General features: G+C 44.2%; 1 protein-coding gene and 1 long non-coding RNA gene across 5 annotated transcripts in view; one reads left to right on the top strand and one right to left on the bottom strand.

Moving 5' to 3' along the window:
* LOC106582468 (alkyldihydroxyacetonephosphate synthase, peroxisomal) overlaps nucleotides 1-13,212 on the top strand; it is a 33,209-nt gene extending 19,997 nt beyond the window's left edge. For 2 of the 4 annotated variants that reach the window (XM_082967230.1, XM_082967231.1), the window contains 6 exons: nucleotides 1,295-1,364; nucleotides 2,524-2,585; nucleotides 4,745-4,834; nucleotides 6,253-6,352; nucleotides 6,508-6,565; nucleotides 10,703-13,212. In XM_082967230.1, coding sequence (XP_082823356.1) covers nucleotides 1,295-1,364; nucleotides 2,524-2,585; nucleotides 4,745-4,834; nucleotides 6,253-6,352; nucleotides 6,508-6,565; nucleotides 10,703-10,824 — 502 coding nt within the window. In that variant the 3' untranslated portion in view covers nucleotides 10,825-13,212. The remainder of the gene's footprint in view (nucleotides 1-1,294; nucleotides 1,365-2,523; nucleotides 2,586-4,744; nucleotides 4,835-6,252; nucleotides 6,353-6,507; nucleotides 6,566-10,702) is intronic. The other 2 variants (XR_014382072.1, XR_014382073.1) reach the window with 2 other exon arrangements.
* A 10,597-nt stretch (nucleotides 13,213-23,809) lies between these two features.
* Nucleotides 23,810-24,233, bottom strand: LOC123729558 (uncharacterized). Its single transcript, XR_014382089.1, has 2 exons — nucleotides 24,072-24,233; nucleotides 23,810-23,917 (listed from the first exon to the last, which is right to left on the bottom strand). It is a non-coding gene; the product is annotated as an uncharacterized LOC123729558 (long non-coding RNA).
* Between the last annotated feature and the right edge of the window lie 230 nt (nucleotides 24,234-24,463).

Raw genomic sequence — 24,463 nt, 5'->3', positions numbered from 1 at the left:
TGTCTGAGGTGCCTGAGGGCTGCTGGGCTGGGCCCCAGCCCCTGTCTGAGGTGCCTGAGGGCTGCTGGGCTGGGCCCCAACCCGCCAGGAGCCACACGGTTCCACACCATTACAGAAGAACCAGATCATTCTGTAGCAACTCACTCCCTCCTTCCCTGGACACACCATCCTAGTTTCAAGTTTTATTAGTCGTATGTACAGGACACACGTGGGGTACACCGTCCAACAGGACACACGTGGGGTACACCGTCCAACCAGGACACACGTGGGGTACACCGTCCAACCAGGACACACGTGGGGTACACCGTCCAACCAGGACACACGTGGGGTACACCGTCCAACCAGGACACACGTGGGGTACACCGTCCAACCAGGACACACGTGGGGTACACCGTCCAACCAGGACACACGTGGGGTACACCGTCCAACCAGGACACACGTGGGGTACACCGTCCAACCAGGACACACGTGGGGTACACCGTCCAACCAGGACACACGTGGGGTACACCGTCCAATGAAATACTTACTTGCAGGTTCCTCCTCGACAATGCAACAACAACAATAATAAATAATCAAATATAGGAACATAAAGTAAATGGCTGAATAGAATAAACATTTTTAGCATCACAATAATACAGGAAAGCACAATTTATAGTCCAATATTTCCACGTATCAGGGAAGGGGGGATTGTGCAGTGGTAGTATTTGGAGGGGACATAGTCATCAAAAACAAACCTTTCCTTAAAACGCCACCTAATGACAAATTCCATTATATTGTTGGTGACCCTATGGATTGTTTTAGTCCCTGGCCCAGTGCACAGCTTCCAGTCCATTCCTCAGGTCACAGGCTTAGTGCCCTCAGGCAAGATCCCTCAACAATTCATGAGTTTAATCATTGAAAAGACCTCACCTACCAGACGGTGATTTTTCTTTTTTTCTTAGTTTTTCCATTATTTCAAGTCAACCATCGCCTGTCGAGAGCCTGTGATAGATTGGCTGGGTCTGTAAGGGATATTTCTGTTTGTTTTTAAGAAACAAGGGGAGAAAAGAACAGCTAAATCAATACAGTGATTTCCTAATGAGCACTTCCTGATTTATTTTTAGTATTAGATTAACATTTGATTACCCGTGGCGGGTGATGGATGTGTGGGTGACTTGCAGGGATGCATGGAGATCCAATCATTGACCTGTGCATTGGGGAAGTGACAGGCACCACCGGCATCTGTGGTCAGAGGGACTTGACCGGGCCAGAGAGGAACCTGTTTTTAAATATGAACCCTGTTATCTGTTTCCAGGGGCCTGGCAGCTGGAGAGGACAATGGGCAGAGAGGCTACATACTGACCTTTGTCATCGCTTACCTCCGGGTGGGTCACTTCTCCCCCTCTATTCTTCCCCTCTTCTCAAATCAAATTGTATTGGTCACATACACATGGTTAGCAGATGTTATTGCGAGTGTAGTGAAATGCTTATGTAAATCAATCTCCCCTCTCCTCCTTCTCCTCCTCTGTTCCCATGTGTTCTCCCCTCTCCTCCTCCTCTGTTCCCATGTGTTCTCTCCTCCTCCTCTGTTCCCATGTGTTCTCTCCTCCTCCTCTGTTCCCATGTGTTCTCTCCTCCTCCTCTGTTCCCATGTGTTCTCTTCTCCTCCTCTGTTCCCATGTGTTCTCTCCTCCTCCTCTGTTCCCATGTGTTCTCTCCTCCTCCTCTGTTCCCATGTGTTCTCTCCTCCTCCTCTGTTCCCATGTGTTCTCTTCTCCTCCTCTGTTCCCATGTGTTCTCTTCTCCTCCTCTGTTCCCATGTGTTCTCTTCTCCTCCTCTGTTCCCATGTGTTCTCTTCTCCTCCTCTGTTCCCATGTGTTCTCTTCTCCTCCTCTGTTCCCATGTGTTCTCTTCTCCTCCTCTGTTCCCGTGTGTTCTCTCCTCTTCTCCTCCTCTGTTCCCATGTGTTCTCTCCTCTTCTCCTCCTCTGTTCCCATGTGTTCTCTCCTCTTCTCCTCCTCTGTTCCCATGTGTTCTCTCCTCTCCTCCTCCTCTGTTCCCATGTGTGTTCTCCTCCTCTGTTCTCTCCTCCTCCTCTGTTCCCATGTGTTCTCCCCTCTTCTCCTAGTGTCCAGAGATAGAAGGAACACATACACTGTATCACAACCGGCCGTGATTGGGAGTTCCATAGGGCGGCGCACAATTGGCCCAGCGCCGTCCGGGTTAGGGGAGGGTTTGGTCGGGGTAGGCCGTCACTGTAAATAAGAATTTGTTCTTAACTGACTTGCCTAGTTTAAATAAAATGTTAAATAAACAAAGGCTGCAGAATGTGACCTCTGAGATGTCTGACCTCTCCGTTTAGTCAGGGATGTCATGTTGTCATCCTCGCTATCACGGCACCAGTAATTGCCACAGTGAAATTTATTTGTGAAACACCATTTAGTAACTTATTGTTTTCCACATATATTGTCCTCTTAAAAAAAAAATAAACATCCAAATAGTACAGAAATACTTGTTTATTTGTTCTTGTCTTTTATCAACAGGACTTGGGGATGGACTACTGTGTGGTCGCAGAATCCTTTGAGACATCGGTGCCTTGGGACAGGTAAAGTTGAACCTTTTTTTAAATGGACAAGTATCTCTGATGGTGTGACACTCTCTTCTTACACAGTCATTTTGAAGAGCTCAGCACCCTCTCCCACTCTCTCTCTCATACACACCTGCCTTCTCCCTCCATGAACTGGTTGTGTGTGTGGAAAGGAAGACCTGACACTGCTGGGGGAGAGAGGGATGGAGTGAGACACGGCCAGTAGGACACAGATGGACCGTGAATCTCCAACATTATTGGGTCAGCCTGTTAATTTGGTGTAAAACCCTTCCTGTTAGAAAACCACAGTTCTTCCCATACATGAGGATGCCCCACCCCCTCTCTCTTTCACACTCAGACACCAACACAGGCATGCTCAGTGTTCCACTGTGTAGACTGCCTGAGGGGGGGGCCAGGGATCAGGCGTGCAGACCAGCAAATGTTCAGGGATCATTACCCCTCCTCCTCCATCTCTCCACACTCTGCTGCACATGCCTAGAGGAGAGTGAGCCAGTCTCTCCCAGCTACAGCTACCTAGCACTGCTACAGTCTCCATAGTGCAGTCTACCTAGCACTGCTACAGTCTCCATAGTGCAGTCTACCTAGCACTGCTACAGTCTCCATAGTGCAGTCTACCTAGCACTGCTACAGTCTCCATAGTGCAGTCTACCTAGCACTGCTACAGTCTCCATAGTGCAGTCTACCTAGCACTGCTACAGTCTCCATAGTGCAGTCTACCTAGCACTGCTACAGTCTCCATAGTGCAGTCTACCTAGCACTGCTACAGTCTCCATAGTGCAGTCTACCTAGCACTGCTACAGTCTCCATCGTGCAGTCTACCTAGCACTGCTACAGTCTCCATCGTGCAGTCTACCTAGCACTGCTACAGTCTCCATAGTGCAGTCTACCTAGCACTGCTACAGTCTCCATAGTGCAGTCTACCTAGCACTGCTACAGTCTCCATAGTGCAGTCTACCTAGCACTGCTACAGTCTCCATAGTGCAGTCTACCTAGCACTGCTACAGTCTCCATAGTGCAGTCTACCTAGCACTGCTACAGTCTCCATAGTGCAGTCTACCTAGCACTGCTACAGTCTCCATAGTGCAGTCTACCTAGCACTGCTACAGTCTCCATAGTGCAGTCTACCTAGCACTGCTACAGTCTCCATAGTGCAGTCTACCTAGCACTGCTGCAGTCTCCATAGTGCAGTCTACCTAGCACTGCTGCAGTCTCCATAGTGCAGTCTACCTAGCACTGCTGCAGTCTCCATAGTGCAGTCTACCTAGCACTGCTACAGTCTCCATAGTGCAGTCTACCTAGCACTGCTACAGTCTCCATAGTGCAGTCTACCTAGCACTGCTACAGTCTCCATAGTGCAGTCTACCTAGCACTGCTACAGTCTCCATAGTGCAGTCTACCTAGCACTGCTGCAGTCTCCATAGTGCAGTCTACCTAGCACTGCTACAGTCTCCATAGTGCAGTCTACCTAGCACTGCTGCAGTCTCCATAGTGCAGTCTACCTAGCACTGCTGCAGTCTCCATAGTGCAGTCTACCTAGCACTGCTACAGTCTCCATAGTGCAGTCTACCTAGCACTGCTACAGTCTCCATAGTGCAGTCTACCTAGCACTGCTACAGTCTCCATAGTGCAGTCTACCTAGCACTGCTACAGTCTCCATAGTGCAGTCTACCTAGCACTGCTACAGTCTCCATAGTGCAGTCTACCTAGCACTGCTGCAGTCTCCATAGTGCAGTCTACCTAGCACTGCTGCAGTCTCCACTCTCTCTGTCTGTCAATGTACTCCACTGTTCATGGCCAGAGGTCACCTTTTCTCAAACTCAGACAGCTTAGCGTCTCCTGTTATACTGTGTTAAATCATGGTGTTGTGCAGCCTATTCCCTATTTAGTGCACTACTATAGCTCCCTATTTAGTGCCCTACTTTTGACCAGGGCCTATAGGACTCTGTAGGCAATAGGGTGTCATATGTGAAACAGACATGGCTTTCATCACATCTTCATGACATGTTTCCTGTGTTGTCTTTCTTCAGGGTATTATCTTCATGACATGTTTCCTGTGTTGTCTTTCTTCAGGGTATTATCTTCATGACATGTTTCCTGTGTTGTCTTTCTTCAGGGTATTATCTTCATGACATGTTTCCTGTGTTGTCTTTCTTCAGGGTATTGGACCTTTGCCAGAATGTCAAAGAGAGAATTGTCAGAGAGTGTAGAGAAAGAGGAGTCCAGTTTCAACCTTTGACCTCATGCAGGTACGTTTAGCACCTGTCTCTGCAGGGGCGGGGGGGGGGGGGGCCGTGCGGTGGGCCGTGCGGGGGGGGGCTGTGGGCCGTGGGAGGGGCTGTAGGCCGTGCGGGGCTGCTGTGGGCCGTGCGGGGGGCTGTAGGTAGTTTGAAAAAATCTGTATTGGACCATTGTGTTTGATCATATCCTATGACTCTATCATCTAAAATGTGTTCTCTGCTATGAGTGGGCCTGTAGTGTGACCAGACAGGAGAGGAATCCTGTAACCTTCCTGTGTGACCTGGCAACACACACATTGCCTGCTTCTTGCTCACTGGGGACAAATTAGGGCCCAACCTGATTATGTTTCAGCCATTCATTTCCCGTCTGCAGTCTGTCAACAAGATTGATTTGTCCGTTTAACCTCTAGAAGCCAGCGCACCCGCTGAGTGATAGGCCAGGTCACCGAAACAACAGCTCTCCCCACAACAAAAGGGACAGGGGGTTAGAACGAAAAGACACAGAAAAGAAACAGGGAAATCACTTATACGCTGTTTCCATCCCTGAGGCACAGTGTTGCATTATAAGGGTCTAGTTTCATTTTCAATGCAGACATTTTGACCCTGGTTAGAGAGAGCTATAGTAAATATACACATGCCTACTAAGATGGATGATATCCATCGATTGTTAATGATAAGGGAATCAAACATTCATTTTGTCACATTAGCCCTGCACTTCTTGAAAAGGAAACAAATAGCTAATCCAAATAGCCCCTGAATTGTTTTCATCTTTTGAACGGTGCAAAAAAATGTCACAGTAATAATTATAGCTTCTTGTTGCATATTCATGTGAAAGGAACAATCTTTAAGCCAATCATGGACAGTCAGTGTTGAAGCATGTTGTGTTGTGAACCATTGTAAATGTAGCCCAGAGAATCCAATCGGAGTGTACTGATGGCCATTTTAATGTCCTGATAATGGGGCGTTCTTCAAGGTGGTAGATCCAATGCACCTCTCCTCCGCTTCTCAGCAACCATGAGGGAGAATTAGGTTCAGAGGAAAAGCCCTGCCTCTCAGCTCAGTCTGCCTCTCAGCTCATCTGCCTCTCAGCTCAGTCTTGCCCTCTCAGCTCAGTCTTGCCCTCTCAGCTCAGTCTTGCCCTCTCAGCTCAGTCTGCCCTCTCAGCTCAGTCTTGCCCTCTCAGCTCAGTCTTGCCCTCTCAGCTCAGTCTTGCCCTCTCAGCTCAGTCTTGCCCTCTCAGCTCAGTCTTGCCCTCTCAGCTCAGTCTTGCCCTCTCAGCTCAGTCTTGCCCTCTCAGCTCAGTCTGCCTGCCCTCTGATTCAAATTATATTCAAATTGCATTAATTGTTACAAAATGGATTTTGGTTAAAGAAATTTGATGGAAAAGCGTATATCATGGTGTTAACACCTTTTCTCCTGTCTTGCAGAGTGACTCAGACCTATGACTCTGGTGCATGTATATACTTCTACTTTGCCTTCAACTACAGAGGACTGGCGGATCCAGTACACACATACCAACAAGTGGAGGTAAATCTACGGAGCACTCCACATCTATACTGCCTAACCGCTCAGAGACATGCATTATATCTACCCTGAAACGTTACCCCTGAGGAGGGAAAATACACAACCATAGTTTAAGGTGATAGTTAAATGATGTGTTTATTGATATTGTCCTTTCCCAGCATGCTGCCAGAGAGGAGATCCTAGCCAATGGAGGAAGCCTCTCGCACCACCATGGAGGTAGTCAAGTGAACACCCCTACGTCTAGCCACGCCCCTGCGTCTAGCCACGCCCCTACGTCTAGCCATTTCAGCTTTTTCCAACATTTCTTCATATCAAAACCTACAAATTCATAAAATTCACTTTCCAATTCACTTACGTGGATGGACGGCACGGCAGTGGTTTAAAGTCCCGTGGATAGACGGCACGGCAGTGGTTTAAAGTCCCGTGGATAGACGGCACGGCAGTGGTTTAAAGTCCCGTGGATGGACGGCACGGCAGTGGTTTAAAGTCCCGTGGATGGACGGCACGGCAGTGGTTTAAAGTCCCGTGGATGGACGGCACGGCAGTGGTTTAATGGCCTGTGGATGGACGGCACGGCAGTGGTTTAAAGTCCCGTGGATAGACGGCACGGCAGTGGTTTAAAGTCCCGTGGATGGACGGCACGGCAGTGGTTTAAAGTCCCGTGGATGGACGGCACGGCAGTGGTTTAAAGTCCCGTGGATGGACGGCACGGCAGTGGTTTAAAGTCCCGTGGATGGACGGCACGGCAGTGGTTTAAAGTCCCGTGGATGGACGGCACGGCAGTGGTTTAAAGTCCCGTGGATGGACGGCACGGCAGTGGTTTAAAGTCCTGTGGATGGACGGCACGGCAGTGGTTTAAAGTCCCGTGGATGGACGGCACGGCAGTGGTTTAAAGTCCCGTGGATGGACGGCACGGCAGTGGTTTAAAGTCCTGTGGATGGACGGCACGGCAGTGGTTTAAAGTCCCGTGGATGGACGGCACGGCAGTGGTTTAAAGTCCCGTGGATGGACGGCACGGCAGTGGTTTAAAGTCCCGTGGATGGACGGCACGGCAGTGGTTTAAAGTCCCGTGGATGGACGGCACGGCAGTGGTTTAAAGTCCCGTGGATGGACGGCACGGCAGTGGTTTAAAGTCCCGTGAAGGCAGTCTGTCAGGCTCTGTGCTGCTGTATAGAAGTGAGCCAGTCTTTTTCTAAACCTCCTGTTTTGGCTTGGAGATCATTCATTGCTTCCTTCACACCTCCAAAGTTTCCCACAGTGCAGAGAAATGGCTCTTTGTTCATTTCAACACAGGCCAAATGAAACGTGAGCAGGGGAGGGAGTGTGAAACAACTATCAGGGCAAACCCTAATGGCTGCCTCATCTATATTGCCAGGCGCCTCGTCTGTTTTCATACATCACTTCAGGCTATTCATCACGCCTGTCAGAAACAGCACGCAGTGAATCAGCTGCAATATTAAATCACAATTTCTCCTGAAGGTGGGGAAGGTTAAAAATGAACAGATTGCTAATATAAGAAGGCAGTGGGCCAGGGTAAATGATGTTGCTGTTATCACCCTGTATTTACTGCCCTCCAAATGGTGGGCCGCCAGCCAGCCACCCAGCCAGCCACCCAGCCAGCCAGCCAGGGCTGAGTAGGAGGGTGTGCAGCCGGGAGGAGGGTATATTGATGCAGCTCCTGTAATTGTGATTAATAACAGCCTGCTATCTGGGCGCAGACAGGCGGTTTGTCTGCCCACAATCAACACATGACAAATGGAACTAGTCTCACTGGGGTGTGTAGCAAAGAAAACCGATGTAGTCTGTGAAGGCAAGGTGGGAGGGGCCACCACAGGAAATCTACATTATTCTAACCTGTGTTTACACGAGGTCAGGGTGTGCAGAGAGAAGTATTCCACCCCCTGAGTCATTACATGTTAGAATCACATTTGGCAGCGATTACAGCTGTGAGTCTTTCTGGGTAAGTCTCTTAGCGCTTTGCACACCAATATTTACACATTCTGTTTTATATTGTTCAACCTCTTGTCAAATTGGTTGTTGATCATTGCTAGACAGCCATTTTCCAGTCTTGCCATAGATATTTAAGTCAAAACTGTAACTAGGTCACTCAGGAACATACATTTGTTCTCTTGGTAAGCAACTCCAGTGTAGATTTGGCCTTGTGGTTTAGGTTATTGTCCTGCTGAAAGGTGATTTTGTCTCCCAGTGTCTGGTGGAAAGCAGACTGAACCAGGTTTTCCTCTAGGATTTTGCCTGTGCTTAAGTCTATTACGTTTATTTTTTAACCTGGAAAAACTCCCCAGTCCTTGCTGATGACAAGCATACATACCCATAAACTGCAGCCAACACCATTCTTGGAAATATGATGAGTGGTACTCAGTGCTGTGTTGTGTTGGATTTACCCCAAACATAAAGCTTTGTATTCAGGACATAAAGTTAATTTCTTTGCCACATTTTTTTCAGTTTAAATTTGGTGCCTGTTTTGGAATATTTGTATTATTCTGTAGAGGCTTTGTCCTTTTCACTCTGTCATTTAGGTTAGTATTGTGGAGTAACTACAATGTTGTTGATCCATCCTCCTATTCTATCACAGCCATTAAACTAACTGTTTTAATGTCACCATTGGCGTCATTGTGAAATCCCTGAGCGGTTTCCTACCTTACAGGCGTCCTTCCTAACGTAGATGCCGGAATATTTGTAGTGACTGGGTGTATTGATACACCATCCAAAGTGTAATTAATAACTTCACCATGCTCAAAGGTATAGCTAAACAAGCAGACTTTGAATATCTCTTTGAGCGTTGTGAAGTTTTTAATGACACTTTTGGATGGTTTATCAATACACCCAGTCACTACAAAGTAACAGGTGTCCTTCCTAACTCAGGTGCTGGGGAGGAAGGAAACGGCTCAGGGATTTCACCATGAAGCCAATTGTGACTTTAAAATAGTTAGTTCTCCTATCATAACCATTAATAACTCTGAGGATGGATCAACAACATTGTAATTACTCCACAATACTAACCTAATTGACGGAGTGAAAAAAAATAATCCTGTACAGAATAAAAGTATTCCAAAACGTGCTTCCTGTTTGCAGTAAGGCAAAAAGTAAAACTGCAAAAAATGTGACAAAGAAATTCTTTTTTTGTTTGAGACAAACACAACACATCACTGAGTACCACTCGTCAAGGTTTACATTTTTTTTTTAATTACGTTTACCCCTTTTTCTCACCAATTTCGTGATATCCAATTGGCAGTTAGTCTTGTCTCATCGCTGCAACTCCCGTACGGACTCGGGCGAGGCTCGAGAGCCATGCTTCTTGACACACGACCCAACCAAGCCGCACAGCTTCTTGACACAATGCCCTCTTAACTAAGGAAGTCAGCCACACCAATGTGTCGGAGGAAACGCCATACACCTGGCGACCGTGTCAGTGTGCACTGCGCCCGGCTCGCCACAGGAGTAGCTAGAGCGCGATGGGACAAGGACATCCCTGCCGGCCAAACCCTCCCCTAACCCGGACGACGCTGGGCCAATTGTGCGCCGCCCCACGTGTCTCCCCGTCGCGGCCGGCTGCGACAGAGCCTGAACTCGAACCAGGATCTCTAGTGGCACAGCTAGCAACTGCGATGCAGTGCCTTAGTTTGCAGAGTGGTGCAGTGGTCTATCATATTCTCAAGCATGGCGGTGGCTGCATCAAGTTACGGGCATGCTTGTCATTGGCAAGGCCTGACAAGTGTTGTTTTTTTGTTTGTTTTTTATAAAATAATAATAATTTGGATGAAACGAAATCGAGCTAAGGCCAAATCTACACTGGAGACGACAGTGAATGTTCCTGATTTTCGCCTTAAATCTATGGCAAGACTTGAAAATCTGGAATGTGTCTGTTTGGACAGCTGGTAGAGCAGAGTGCTGGTCTTGGTACCTTGCTGGGCATCCTGGCCAGGCCCACGGCCAGAAGGTGTGTGTGTGTGTGTGTGGGGGGGGGGGGTGAATATGGCACGCTTGGACTTTTAGGGCTGTTTTATTCGGCCTGAGGAGAACACACACACACACACACACACACACACACACACACACACACACACACAGCATGGTGACGTCTGTGGGAGGAGAATGGGAGAAGAAGGAAAGGCAGAGCCAGCCGGGAAACACACAGAGCCTAATGAGTTTGATAGGCTGTTGGGCTCCATAAATCATGCCATGCAAAACATTTCTCCTCTCTGAATAAAAGCATTTATCACCCTCTGTTTATTCACTCACTCTAACAAGATTGATTGTCTCCCAGCAGCCACCTGGGCATTCAGGCGTGCTGATTTCACCTCCTTGGTGTTTTTCTTCCCTCTATCTCTTCAGTTGGGAAACTTCGGAAGGAGTGGATGAAGGACAGCATCTCTAACGTGGGCGTCGGGATGCTCAAGTCCGTTAAGGAATACGTGGACCCGGAAAACATTTTCGGCAACCGAAACCTCCTCTAATTTACATGACATTTTATAACAGCCTCTTGGAATAATGGTTACTAAATGTGACAAGAAGTATCAATGTCTTTCACCTTCGGTATGACTTAGTCAGTTGTGCAGTCAACATCAGTCAGATAACTTGCCTTGCATTACATTACTGCACTTAACATGCTGTAACAATAATTGTCTGTGATTCATTTCGAAGCTCATGGCATCAAGTCCTCAGTAATGTCCTCAACCAGGATGATATGGTGAATGAAGCAGTCAGGTCCTCAGTAATGTCCTCAACCAGGATGATATGGTGAATGAAGCAGTCAGGTCCTCAGTAATGTCCTCAACCAGGATGATATGGTGAATGAAGCAGTCAGGTCCTCAACCAGGATGATATGGTGAATGAAGCAGTCAGGTCCTCAGTAATGTCCTCAACCAGGATGATATGGTGAATGAAGCAGTCAGGTCCTCAGTAATGTCCTCAACCAGGATGATATGGTGAATGAAGCAGTCAGGTCCTCAGTAATGTCCTCAACCAGGATGATATGGTGAATGAAGCAGTCAGGTCCTCAACCAGGATGATATGGTGAATGAAGCAGTCAGGTCCTCAGTAATGTCCTCAACCAGGATGATATGGTGAATGAAGCAGTGTATCATACTAACGATAGTACTGTTGATCATTTCAGTCACGTGTATACAACACGCCGTAAGAATGGCCTTTTCATATTGTACATGATGCAGGTTAACTTTTTGTGATCCCATATTTGCCTACAATTTAATTGTTTCCTATAATTCTTGCCAATTTCATTAACTAGATATTTTTTTGGTAGATGTTTATTTACCTGTGTTTGGCACTACTTGAACAGTGAGTTCTAGATGAATGCTTTTTCTAAAGCTCTGTGCCTTTCTGAAGATGTCTATCTTCACCCTTTCCTACACACACACACTGTGGAAGCTTGACTGGTTTGTTTATGGCATCCTATATCTTCCCTTATAATGTGCGTGTCCTTCATTCTAGATTTCCTGTTTTCCAGTGGGTCTTTGTTTCTCTACTCAAGCCTTGTATTACTTATACTATTAATGATTGCTAAGAGATGTGTATTTTGTTGTACCGACCTAGGAGGATTTATATTACGTTGAAAGTCGTGCCTCTGCTGAAAATGTACCTCAGGGTAAAAATGTCCCTCAAACCCAAACGTTAAACTGTTTGAAGAAACTAGGATATGATGCTTAACAACTTATTTTTTTAATTGATGTTTTATTTTAGATTTGACCTTGCATGGTCTTTGCCTGTCATACAGAGTTCAGTTTGTGGACAATGTACTTGAATCATACATGCTTTTAGTGTGAACATGTTACAGACGACTGAATCCCAAAACCCATGTTTGTACCAAAGACTTTCAGCACAACTGTTTCACTGCTTTATACAGACCATGCAAACATCCTGGATGTATAGGTCTGTACATGCTGTATAGTTAAATGTATGGGACATTCATACAGTTAATACATGAACCTATAACCTGATTATACATATTTTTATTCAATTCAGATATGCAAATTTACAAATATCAAAATGTGTTCATATTTGTTACTTTAAATGTTACATGTTCATGTCAATGAAAAACATTTTCTTTAAATTCAATTACAATATTTTGTCACTACTTTAAAAAAAAAACAATTGCCTACAAGCAAGAGAGGTTGTATTTAGACAAAAATACATCCGACTAAATTGTCTGTTCCCTGGTGAGGGTCCCAGTGTTGTGGTTTTGTTGGAAAGGATACATTTGAGTGAAAGATAATTGTACCTTTGTCACAATTTACAGATGATTATGCGTATAAGTTTGGCGTCTTTGCGAGGCATGTGTCGATGTTGTGCCCAATCCTAAAGTCAGACATGGGATTCTACTGTACGGTGCTAGACTAAGATACATGAAATGTATTGCTACCGTTTTCCTGTCACTACTGCGTGACTGTGTTCCTCCTGTTCTCAGCCTCGCAGCTTTCCCACAGTGCATTGTCACCTTCCTGCCCAAGTATCTCACCTCTCCACCTCCAATGAACATGTTGTCAAAGGAAATGGTGGAGCCGGAGACAGCGTTTTATCTAATCAGTTTCATGCTTTTACTTCCTGTGATGGTTCCTGAAAGAGAACTTAAATGAGAGCTTGAAATCTGAATGTTATGCATGTACTTTTTTTTGTGTTATTTTTCAATTCTTAAAGTTATTAACATTTAAGTACCTTTTATCAATGACGTTTGTGCAGTAAATACATTGAAATAAAACAAGCAGTAGTCTGGATATTTTTCAGATAACAGAATGACACCAATCGGTTGAATAGAAATGCAGTTGACAGGAAATGTCTCTGTTTGTCCGTGACGTAATGCATATTCATAATAAAGTTCAACATACGAGGTATTTATTGGTTCTATTTTTTTTGTTGCTACATCCATAGCAATTGGTTGATTTCAATACTGTAGTCATGCAAAGATCCATACCACACAATGCACACAGCAATTATTATTTATTTACTCCAATGAACAAATCTACAACACAATTCATAGCCTAAATAAAAGTAAAAAATGGAAGCTAATGTAGCTACACCATGGTCCTTTCTGTTCTACAGGGATCCAACTGTGTTCGCACTTTCCCTTTAATTCATCCACTTCTGGCCTGCTCGCCTCCCTACCTCTGAGGAAGCACAGTTCCCGCTCAGCCCAGTCAAAACTTCGCTGCTCGGGCACCCCAATGGTGGAACAAGCTCCCTCACGACGCCAGGACAGCGGAGTCAATCACCACCTTCTGGAGACACCTGAAACCCCACCTCTTTAAGGAATAACTGGGATAGGATAAAGTAATCCTTCTAACCCCCCCCCCCCCCCCCTTAAAAGATTTAGATGCACTATTGTAAAGTGGTTGTTCCACTGGATATCATAAGGTGAATCCACCAATTTGTAAGTCGCTCTGGATAAGAGCGTCTGCTAAATGACTTAAATGTAAATGCAATAGGACAATTTGTAAGTTTTTCTGAATCATCAATCTGTGGCTTTGGAAGGGTCGTTTTGTAGTGTATGACGAGGTATTCTGAGGTGCACAAGCAAGGAAAGAGCTGCCGTTACACTATTTGTGTGACATTCCCGATAAACTTTTTCCTCAGCTGAAATGGCATCAGCAGTTAAACATATAGGCATTCTCTGTTGAATCAACATGCACAATAGTATAACATTTGCATTGCAGTGGTAATCTACAGACTAATAACAAGCACGTAGTTGAAATTATTCAGCAAATGTGAAATGATCAGATTGATCCCTTTTTCAATCATGTGGCATATAAAACAACTATTCTGGGTCAGAAATACTTCTAATGTAACATGACATACAGTGAGGGAAAAAAGTATTTGATCCCCTGCTGATTTTGTACATTTGCCCACTGACAAAGAAATGATCAGTCTATCATTTTAATGGTAGGTTTATTTGAACATTGAGAGACAGAATAACAACAAAAAAATCCAGAAAAACGCATGTCAAAAATGTTATAAAATGATTTGCATTTTAATGAGGGAAATAAGTATTTGACCCCTCTGCAAAACATGACTTAGTACTTGGTGGCAAAACCCTTGTTGGCAATCACAGAGGTCAGACGTTTCTTGTAGTTGGCCACCAGGTTTGCACACATCTCAGGAGGGATTTTGTCCCACTTCTCTTTGCAGATCTTCTCCAAGTCATTAAGGTTTCAAGGCTGACATTTGGCAACTCGAACCTTCAGCTCCCTCCACAGATTTTCTATGGGATTAAGGTCTGGAGACTGGCTAGGCCACTCCAGGACCTTAATGTGCTTCTTCTTGAGCCACTCCTTTGTTGCCTATGGCCTCCAATTAGAGACAACGACAACCAGCTGCCTCTAATTGGAGGTCATGCCCAAAAACCAACATAGAAATAGAAAACTAGATTTAACCATAGATATAGAAACATAGAACACAAATCAAAAACACCAAAACACACAAAACAAACAACCCCTGCCACGCCCTGACCAAACTACAATGACAAATAACCCCTTTTACTGGTCAGGACGTGACAATCCGACCATCACCCCTGGTGAGACAAAACCGCAACTGGTCAGTGAAGAGCACTTTTTGCCAGTCCTATCTGGTCCAGCGACGGTGGGTTTGTGCCCATAGGCAACGTTGTTGCCGGTGATGTCTGGTGAGGACCTGTCTTACAACAGGCCTACAAGCCCTCAGTCCAGCCTCTCTCAGCCTATTGCGGACAGTCTGACCACTGATGGAGGGATTGTGCGTTCCTGGTATAACTCGGGCAGTTGTTGTTGCCATCCTGTACCTGTCCCGCAGGTGTGATGTTTGGATGTATCGATCCTGTGTTGTTACACGTGGTCTGCCACTGCGAGGACGATCAGCTGTCTGTCCTGTCTCCCTGTAGCGCTGTCTTAGGCGTCTCACAGTACGGACATTGCAATTTATTGCCCTGGCCACATCTGCAGTCCTCATGCCTCCTTGCAGCATGCCTAAGGCATGTTCACGCAGATGAGCAGGGACCCTGGGCATCTTTCTTTTGGTGTTTTTCAGAGTCAGTAGAAAGGCCTCTTTAGTGTCCTAAGTTTTCATAACTGTGACCTTAATTGCCTATCGTCTGTAAGCTGTTAGTGTCTTAACGACCATTCCATAGGTGCATGTTCATTAATTGTTTATGGTTTATTGAACAAGCATGGGAAACAGTGTTAAAACAGTGTTACCCTTTACAATGAAGATCTGTGAAGTTATTTGGATTTTTACGAATTATCTTTGAAAGACAGGGTCCTGAAAAAGGGACGTTTCTTTTTTTGCTGAGTTTATATAGTAAGACATAATGTAACATGACATAGTAAGACTTCTAATGTAACATGAAATAGTAAGACTTCTAATGTAACATGACATAATAAGACTTCTAATGTATGTAACATGACATAGTAAGACTTATAATGTATGTAACATGATATAGTAAGACTTCTAATGTATGTAATATGACATCGTAAGGCTTTAATGTACGTAACATGACATAGTAAGACTTCTAATGTAACATGACATAGTAAGACTTCTAATGTAACATGTAACAAAAGTATGTGGACACCTGCTCGTCGAACATCTCATTCCAAAATCATGGGCATCAATATGGAGTTGGTCCCCCCTTTGCTGCTATAACAGCCTCCTCTCTTCTGGGAAGGCATTCCCCTAGATGTTGGAACATTGCTAAGGGGACTTGCTTCTATTCAACCACAAGAGCATTAGTGAGGTCGGGCACTGATGTTGGGCGAAAAGGTGTTCGATGGGGTTAAGGTCAGGACTCTGTGCAGGCCAGTCAAGTTCTTCCACACCGATCTCGACAAACCATTTCTGTATGGACCTCGCTTTGTGCACGGGGGCATTGTCATGCTAAAACGGGAAAGGGCCTTCCCCAAACTGTTGACACAAAGTTGGAAGCACAAAATCGTCCAGAATGTCATTGTATGCTGTATCTTTAAGATTTCCCTTTACTGGAACTAAGGGGCCGAGCCCGAACCATGAAAAAGAGACCCAAAACGTTATTCCTCCTCTACCAAACTTGACAGTTGGCTCTATGCATTCGGGCAGGTAGCATTCTCTTGGCCTCCGTCAAACCCAGATTCATCCGTCGGATTGCCAGATGGTGAAGCGGGATTCGTCACTCCAGAGAATGTTTCCACTGCTCCAGAGTCCAAATGCGGCAAGCTTTACACCACTCCAGCAGACGCTTGGTATTGCACATGGTGATCTTAGGCTTGTGTGCGGCTGTTCGGCCATGGAAACCCATTTAATGAAGCTCCCAATGAACAGTTCTTGTGCTGACGTTGCTTCTACAGGCAGTTTGGAACGCGGTAATGAGTGTTGCAACCGAGGACAGACGATTTTTACGCGCTTCAGCACTCGGCGGTTCCGTTCTGTGAGCTTTTGTGGCCAACCACTTCGCAGCTGAGCCGTTGTTGCTCCTAGATGTTTCCACATCACAATAACAGCACTTAACAGTTGACCGGGGCAGCTCTAGCAGGGCAGAAATGTGATGAACTGACTTGTTGAAAAGGTGGCATCCTATGACAGTGCCATGTTGAAAGTCACTTAGCTCTTCAGTAAGGCCATTCTACTGACAATGTTTGTCAAAGGAGATTGCATGGCTGTGTGCTTGATTTTAGACACCTGTCAGCAACAGGTGTGGCTAAAATAGCCGAATCCAGTCATTTGAAGGGGTGTCCACATACTTTTGTATATACAGTGTATATTCAATACCCTTCAGTAATATTTCTAATGTAACATTACATACACTGAGTATACCAAACATTAGGAACACCTTCCTTATATTGAGTTGCATCCCCCCTGTCCCCCGTCCCCCTTTGACCTCAGAACAGCCTCAATTCGTCAGGTCATGGACACTACAAGGTGTGTTAAGAGTTCCACAGGGATGCTGGCCCATGTTGACTCCAATGCTTCCTACAGTTGTCAAGTTTTCTTGATGTCCTTTAGGTGGTGGATCATTCTTGATACACACAGGGAAACTGTTGAGCGTGAAAAACCCAGCAGCATTGCAGTTCTTGACACACTCAAATTGGTGCACCTGGCACCTACTACAATACCCTGTTCAAAGGCACTCAAATATTTTGTCTTGCCCCTTCTGAATGGCACACAATTGTCTCAAGGCTTAAAAACCTGTCTCTGTCCCCTTCATCTACTCTGATTGAAGTGGATTTAACAAGTGACATCAATAAGGGATCATAGCTTTCACCTGGATTCACCTGGTCAATCTATGAATGCGCTGCAATGCCTATTTTTCATGCTGCGGTGAAGAGTGAAGAAGCTAAGAGGTAGAGGAAAGATTGGTATTTTTCATGCTGCGGTGAAGAGTGAAGAAGCTAAGAGGTAGAGGAAAGATTGGTATTTTTCATGCTGCGGTGAAGAGTGAAGAAGCTAAGAGGTAGAGGAAAGATTGGTATTTTTCATGCTGTGGTGAAGAGTGAAGAAGCTAAGAGGTAGAGGAAAGATTGCCTGGAAAGGTAGCAGGAGTTTGCTTGCTAGTTTAGGAGGGTCACCTGCACAGCAAGGTGTGTCACCCAAAGAACAACTTCTTGTTTCTGCGGTGTCACTGCTGCAAGGGCTTGTGGGTTTGGACTCGCTCTGGCTGTGTTGTCTCTCTTTGTCCAGTTCCTCCCACTTGGGTGTGTTAGCCCAGATCAAGTCAACCATTGACTGGAGCTGGGGGTTGATTTCCACCAATGCCAGAAGAGAGAGAGAGAGAGAGAGAGAGAGAGAGCGATAGTGAGAAGGTTAGATAAAGGAAGATTACCTTCAGCACTAAGTACATTATTCACTGTGCAAAAAAATAAATAATGTACAGTCGTGGCCAAAGGTTTTGAGAATGACACAAATATTAATTTTCACAAAGTCTGCTGCCTCAGTTTGTATGATGGAAATTTGCATATACTCCAGAATGTTATGAAGAGTGATCAGATCAATTGCACTTAATTGCAAAGTCCCTCTTTGCGATGCAAATGAACTGAATCCCCAAAAAACATTTCCACTGCATTTCAACCCTGCCACAAAAGGACCAGCTGACATCATGTCAGTGATTCTCTCGTTAACACAGGTGTGAGTGTTGACGAGGACAAGGCTGGAGATCACTCTGTCATGCTGATTGAGTTTGAATAACAGACTGGAAGCTTCAAAAGGAGGGTGGTGCTTGGAGTCATTGTTCTTCCTCTGTCAATCATGGTTAACTGCAAGGAAACACGTGCCATCATCATTGCTTTGCACAAAAAGAGCTTCACAGGCAAGGATATTGCTGCCAGTAAGATTGCACCTAAATCAACCATTTATCGGATCATCAAGAACTTCAAGGAGAGCAGTTCAATTGTTGTGAAGAAGGCTTCAGGGCGCCCAAGACAGTCCAGCAAGCGCCAGGATCGTCTCCTAAAGTTGATTCAGCTGCGGGATCGGGGCACCACCAGTACAGAGCTTGCTCAGAAATGGCAGCAGGCAAGTGTGAGTGCATCTGCAAGCACAGTGAGGCAAAGACTTTTGGAGGATGGCCTGGTGTCAAGAAGGGCAGCAAAGAAGCCACTTCTCTCCAGGAAAAACATCAGGGACAGACTGATATTCTGAAAAAGGTACAGGGATTGGATTGCTGAGGACTGGGGTAAAGTCATTTTCTCTGATGAATCCCCTTTCCGATTGTTTGGGGCATCTGGAAAAAGCTTGTCCGGAGAAGACAAGGTGAGCGCTACCATCAGTCCTGTGTCATGCCAACAGTAAAGCATCCTGAGACCATTCATGTGTGGGGTTGCTTCTCAGCCAAGGGAGTGGGCTCACTCACAATTTTGCCTAAGAACACAGCCATGAATAAAGAATGGTACCAACACATCCTCTGAGAGCAACTTCTCCCAACCATCCAGGAACAGTTTGGTGACGAACAATACCTTTTCCAGCATGATGGAGCACCTTGCTATAAGGCAAAAGTGATAACTAAGTGGCTCTCGGAACAAACCATCGATACAAACAAAAACCCACAAATTCTGACAAACTCCAAGCATTGATTATGCAAGAATGGGCTGCCATCAGTCAGGATGTGGCCCAGAAGTTAAACTTCTCTGGGCTAGGTGGGACGTGACCGTCCCACACTATTCAACAGCCAGTGAAATAGCATGGCGCGAAATACAAAACAGCAAAAATATCATAATTTCAATTTCTCAAACATACAACTATTTTACACCATTTTAAAGATACACTTCTCCTTGATGTAACCACATTGTCCGATTTCAAAAAGGCTTTACAGCAAAAGCAAAACATTAGATTATGTTAGGAGAGTACATAGACAAAAATAACCACACAGCCATTTTCCAAGCAAGATGTGTCAATAAAACCCAAAACACAGCTAAATGAAGCACTAACCTTTGACGATCTTCATCAGATGACACTCCTAGGACATCATGTTACACAATACATGTATGTTTTGTTCGATAAAGTTCATATTTATATCCAAAAACAGCATTTTACATTGGCGCGTGATGTTCAGAAAATGTATTCCCACCAAAAACTTCCGTTGAATGAGCACAACAAATTACAAAAATACTCATCATAAACGTTGACAAAATACATAACAATTATTTTAAGAATTATAGATACAGTACTCCTTGATGCAACCGCTGTGTCAGATTTTGAAATAGCTTTTCGGTGAAAGCACATTTTTCAATATTCTGAGTACATAACTCGCCATCAAAGCAAGCTATGCAGACACCCACCAAGTTCTGGGATCACCTAAACTCAGAATTAGTATTATAAATATTCTCTTACCTTTGCTGATCTTTGTCAGAATGCACTCCAAGGACTGCTACTTCCACAAGAAATGTTGTTTTTGTTCAAAATAATCCATATTTATGTCCAAATACCTCCGTTTTGTTCGTGCTTTCAGGTCACTATCCAAAGGCATAATGCGCGAGCGTAATTCGAGACACGAAAAGTCAAAATGTTCCATTACCGTTCTGAGAAGCATGTCAAACGTTGTTTACAATCAATCTTTATGGTATTTTTAACGTAAAAATGCGATAATATTCCAACCGGACAACAGCGTATTCATTCCAGGAGAAAAAGAAGGAGGGGCGCGCTATCGGGCTCGCGCATCACCAAGTGCTTTGTCCATAGGCAGTCCACTCATTGACTGAGCTACTATTATAGTAACTGCCCAGTAACAGGAGAAGGCTGAAAGAACTTTCTGAAGGCTGTTGACAGCCAATGGAAGCCTTAGGAAGTGCAACGTGACCCCACAGACACTGTAGCTTCGATAGGGATTCAAAAGAAGAACTACAATTCTCAGATCTCCCACTTCCTGGTTGGATTTTTCTTAGGTTTTTGCCTGCCATATGAGTTCTGTTATACTCACAGACATCATTCAAACAGTTTTACAAACGTCAGAGTGTTTTCTATCCAAATCTACTAATAATATGCATATTCTAGTTTCTGGGCCAGAGTAGTAACCAATTTAATTTGGGTACGCTTTTCATCCGGCCGTGAAAATACTGCCCCCTTCACCTTGACAGGTTAATTGACAGCATGCCAGGGCGGATTGCAGAGGTCTTGAAAAAGAAGGGTCAACATTGCAAATATTGACTCTTTGCATCAACTTCATGTAATTGTCAATAAAAGCCTTTGACACTTATGAAATGCTTGTAATTATACTTCAGTATTCCATAGTAACATCTGACAAAAATATCTAAAGACACTGAGGCAGAAAACTTTGAGGAAATTAATATTTGTGTCATTCTCAAAACTTTTGCCACTACTGTACTAAACAAAAAAACAAAAACCCATGCAAGAATTGTCAGAGAAATTATATAGGAAGAGAGACAACAATTTTATTATAAGATTTGCAAAAAATGAAACAACCGTCACTAAGAATAGTCAGAGTTGAAAGCTCAACGAACAGAGTTGTGGCTCTCAGCTTTTATAGAGAAGTCCAACCTCTTTGTCTATGTGGCAAGATGAGGAAGTGTATAACAAGCGTTTAGCTTGTCTGTGTAGATTAAGATAGCTGACGCTGACCATCATTGTCTGTTCCTTCCTGTAAAGAGACATGGTTAGACAGAAGGAGAGGGGATACAGAGAGAGAGACATGGTTAGACAGAAGGAGAGGGGATACAGAGGGAGAGAGACATGGTTGGACAGAAGGAGAGGGGATACAGAGAGAGAGACATGGTTAGACAGAAGGAGAGGGGATACAGAGAGAGAGAGAGACATGGTTAGACAGAAGGAGAGGGGATACAGAGAGAGAGAGACATGGTTAGACAGAAGGAGAGGGGATACAGAGAGAGAGAGACATGGTTAGACAGAAGGAGAGGGGATACAGAGAGAGAGACATGGTTAGACAGAAGGAGAGGGGATACAGAGAGAGAGAGAGAGAGACATGGTTAGACAGAAGGAGAGGGGATACAGAGAGAGAGAGACATGGTTAGACAGAAGGAGAGGGGATACAGAGAGAGAGACATGGTTAGACAGAAGGAGAGGGGATACAGAGAGAGAGAGACATGGTTGGACAGAAGGAGAGGGGATACAGAGAGAGAGACATGGTTAGACAGAAGGAGAGGGGATATAGAGGTTCTCTGTGCTTCAGGTCTCTAACTCTCCTTGTCGTTATCATGGGTCTTCCTCTGTCTCTCACACACACTCACTGCTGCAGAGGTCATGACCTGGCTCACTCACACAAACAGACACACACTGTATATAGCCTCCTTATTGTTATGTAATTTTCTTAAACTGCATTGTTGGTTAAGGGCTCCTAAGTAAGCATTTCACTCTAAGGTTGTATTTGGCACATGTGACGAATACAATTTGATTTGATTTTAGACACGCACACACACACACACACACACACACACACACACACACACACACACACACACACACACACACACACACACACACACACATCTATACACAATGAGAGCACAGAGCTGACTCTCCTTATTCATTCCTCTGTCAGTGCTTTGCAGTATGATATGATGCACACGATACAGTACCTGCATGAAAATAAGTAAAGTATGCAATATATTGTATCCTCATCACTAACCTTAATGCTTCACTCAGAACTATACGTGTAGAACACAGTACTATACGTGTAGAACACATTACTATACGTGTAAAACACAGTACTATACGTGTAGAACACATTACTATACGTGTGGAACACATTACTATACGTGTGGAACACATTACTATACGTATAGAACACATTACTATACGTGTAGAACACATTACTATACGTGTAGAACACTACTATACGTGTGGAACACATTACTATACGTGTAGAACACATTACTATACGTGTGGAACACATTACTATACGTGTGGAACACATTACTATACGTGTGGAACACATTACTATACGTGTGGAACACATTACTATACGTGTGGAACACATTACTATACGTGTGGAACACATTACTATACGTGTGGAACACATTACTATACGTGTGGAACACATTACTATACGTGTGGAACACATTACTATACGTGTGGAACACATTACTATACGTGTAGAACACATTACTATACGTGTAGAACACATTACTATACGTGTAGAACACATTACTATACGTGTGGAACACATTACTATAGGTGTGGAACACATTACTATACGTGTGGAACACATTACTATACGTGTAGAACACATTACTATACGTGTAGAACACATTACTATACGTGTAGAACACATTACTATACGTGTAGAACACATTACTATACGTGTAGAACACATTACTATACGTGTAGAATACAGTACTATGCGTGTAGAATACAGTGCTATACATGGAGAATACAGTACTATGCATGTAGAATACAGTACTATACATGTAGAATACAGTACTATACATGGAGAATACAGTACTATGCATGTAGAATACAGTACTATACATGTATAATACAGTACTATACATGGAGAATACAGTAGTATACATGGAGAATAAAGTAGTATACATGGAGAATACAGTACTATACATGTATAATACAGTACTATACATGGAGAATACAGTAGTATACATGGAAAATACAGTACTATACATGGAGAATACAGTAGTATACATGGAGAATACAGTAGTATACATGGAGATCAGCTGTGTAACAATGCACAGCTGATTCAAATGATCAAAGTTTGATGATTTGTAGATTTTTTAAATCAGCTGTGTATTAAAATAATCAAAGATTTATCAAAAACCAAAACGTGCACCCCTTGGGTTCCGGAGGAGCGAGTTTGGGAGTGTTAGGTAGTAGGCTTGTGTACGAGCATGATTCTAGGTCAGGGGTAGGCTTCAACATTCAGCCAAGGGATGATTTCTTTTTCGAATAGCTGGAGGGCCGAAAAAAATGTATAATAATTTTTGAACACTGCAAATTGACCACAACTGAGCCCAAAAATATGTTATTTTCAAATAACAATAATTTCATACCAGTATTATATTGAGACAATATCACTTCTCTTTTTTTATTTGTGGGAATACAGATTTCTTAAACTCAACTAAATTCCTGGTGAATTACTCTGTCGTCCTGCTTAAAGAACTCACTGGTGACCAGCTCTGCCACCTAACAAGAGGACATCAGAAGAACTATTATTAGCATGACAGATTAAAGATTTTTACTTGAATACTGTGAAATGACAGGCCTGAGAGTATTCACAATTGCCTAATATAAACTTGTCCGGTCAAAAATAAATGTAAAAAACCCTGGGCCATCTTACCTTGTGTGATATTTCCCAGGGTTTTTGGTGCTGTCATCAGCATGGACCTGGGAGAGTTCAGGCAGACAGTCATGATCTCAGCTGAAACATCCAGTTGTCTGGCTATACACTGTCTCTGTGGCCTTTCACATTCCAGTCGACCAGCTCAAAAAACCCTCTTCCTGTTCCTAAAAGAGAGACTGGACAGATTCTAGTCCATTTTGTTCACTGAGGTGTAAGTGATATAAAATCCACAAGGGGGCAGTACAGACTACAATATTTGTTAGCTCACCAAGAGCTGTAATGAGAATACGGATTCTTTACCTGTACTTCAAGTTTGAATGTCAAAAAGATGAAGCCGGTTATCATATATATGGGCAAAACAACTAAAACGACTGCACTAGGTTTTGAAG

This window comes from Salmo salar, chromosome 21, assembly GCF_965601325.2.
Source record: "Salmo salar chromosome 21, fSalSal1, whole genome shotgun sequence".
Classification (NCBI taxonomy): domain Eukaryota; kingdom Metazoa; phylum Chordata; class Actinopteri; order Salmoniformes; family Salmonidae; genus Salmo; species Salmo salar.
The sequence above is the reverse complement of the archived record's forward strand: the minus strand, read 5'-3'. Positions and strand labels throughout refer to the sequence as shown.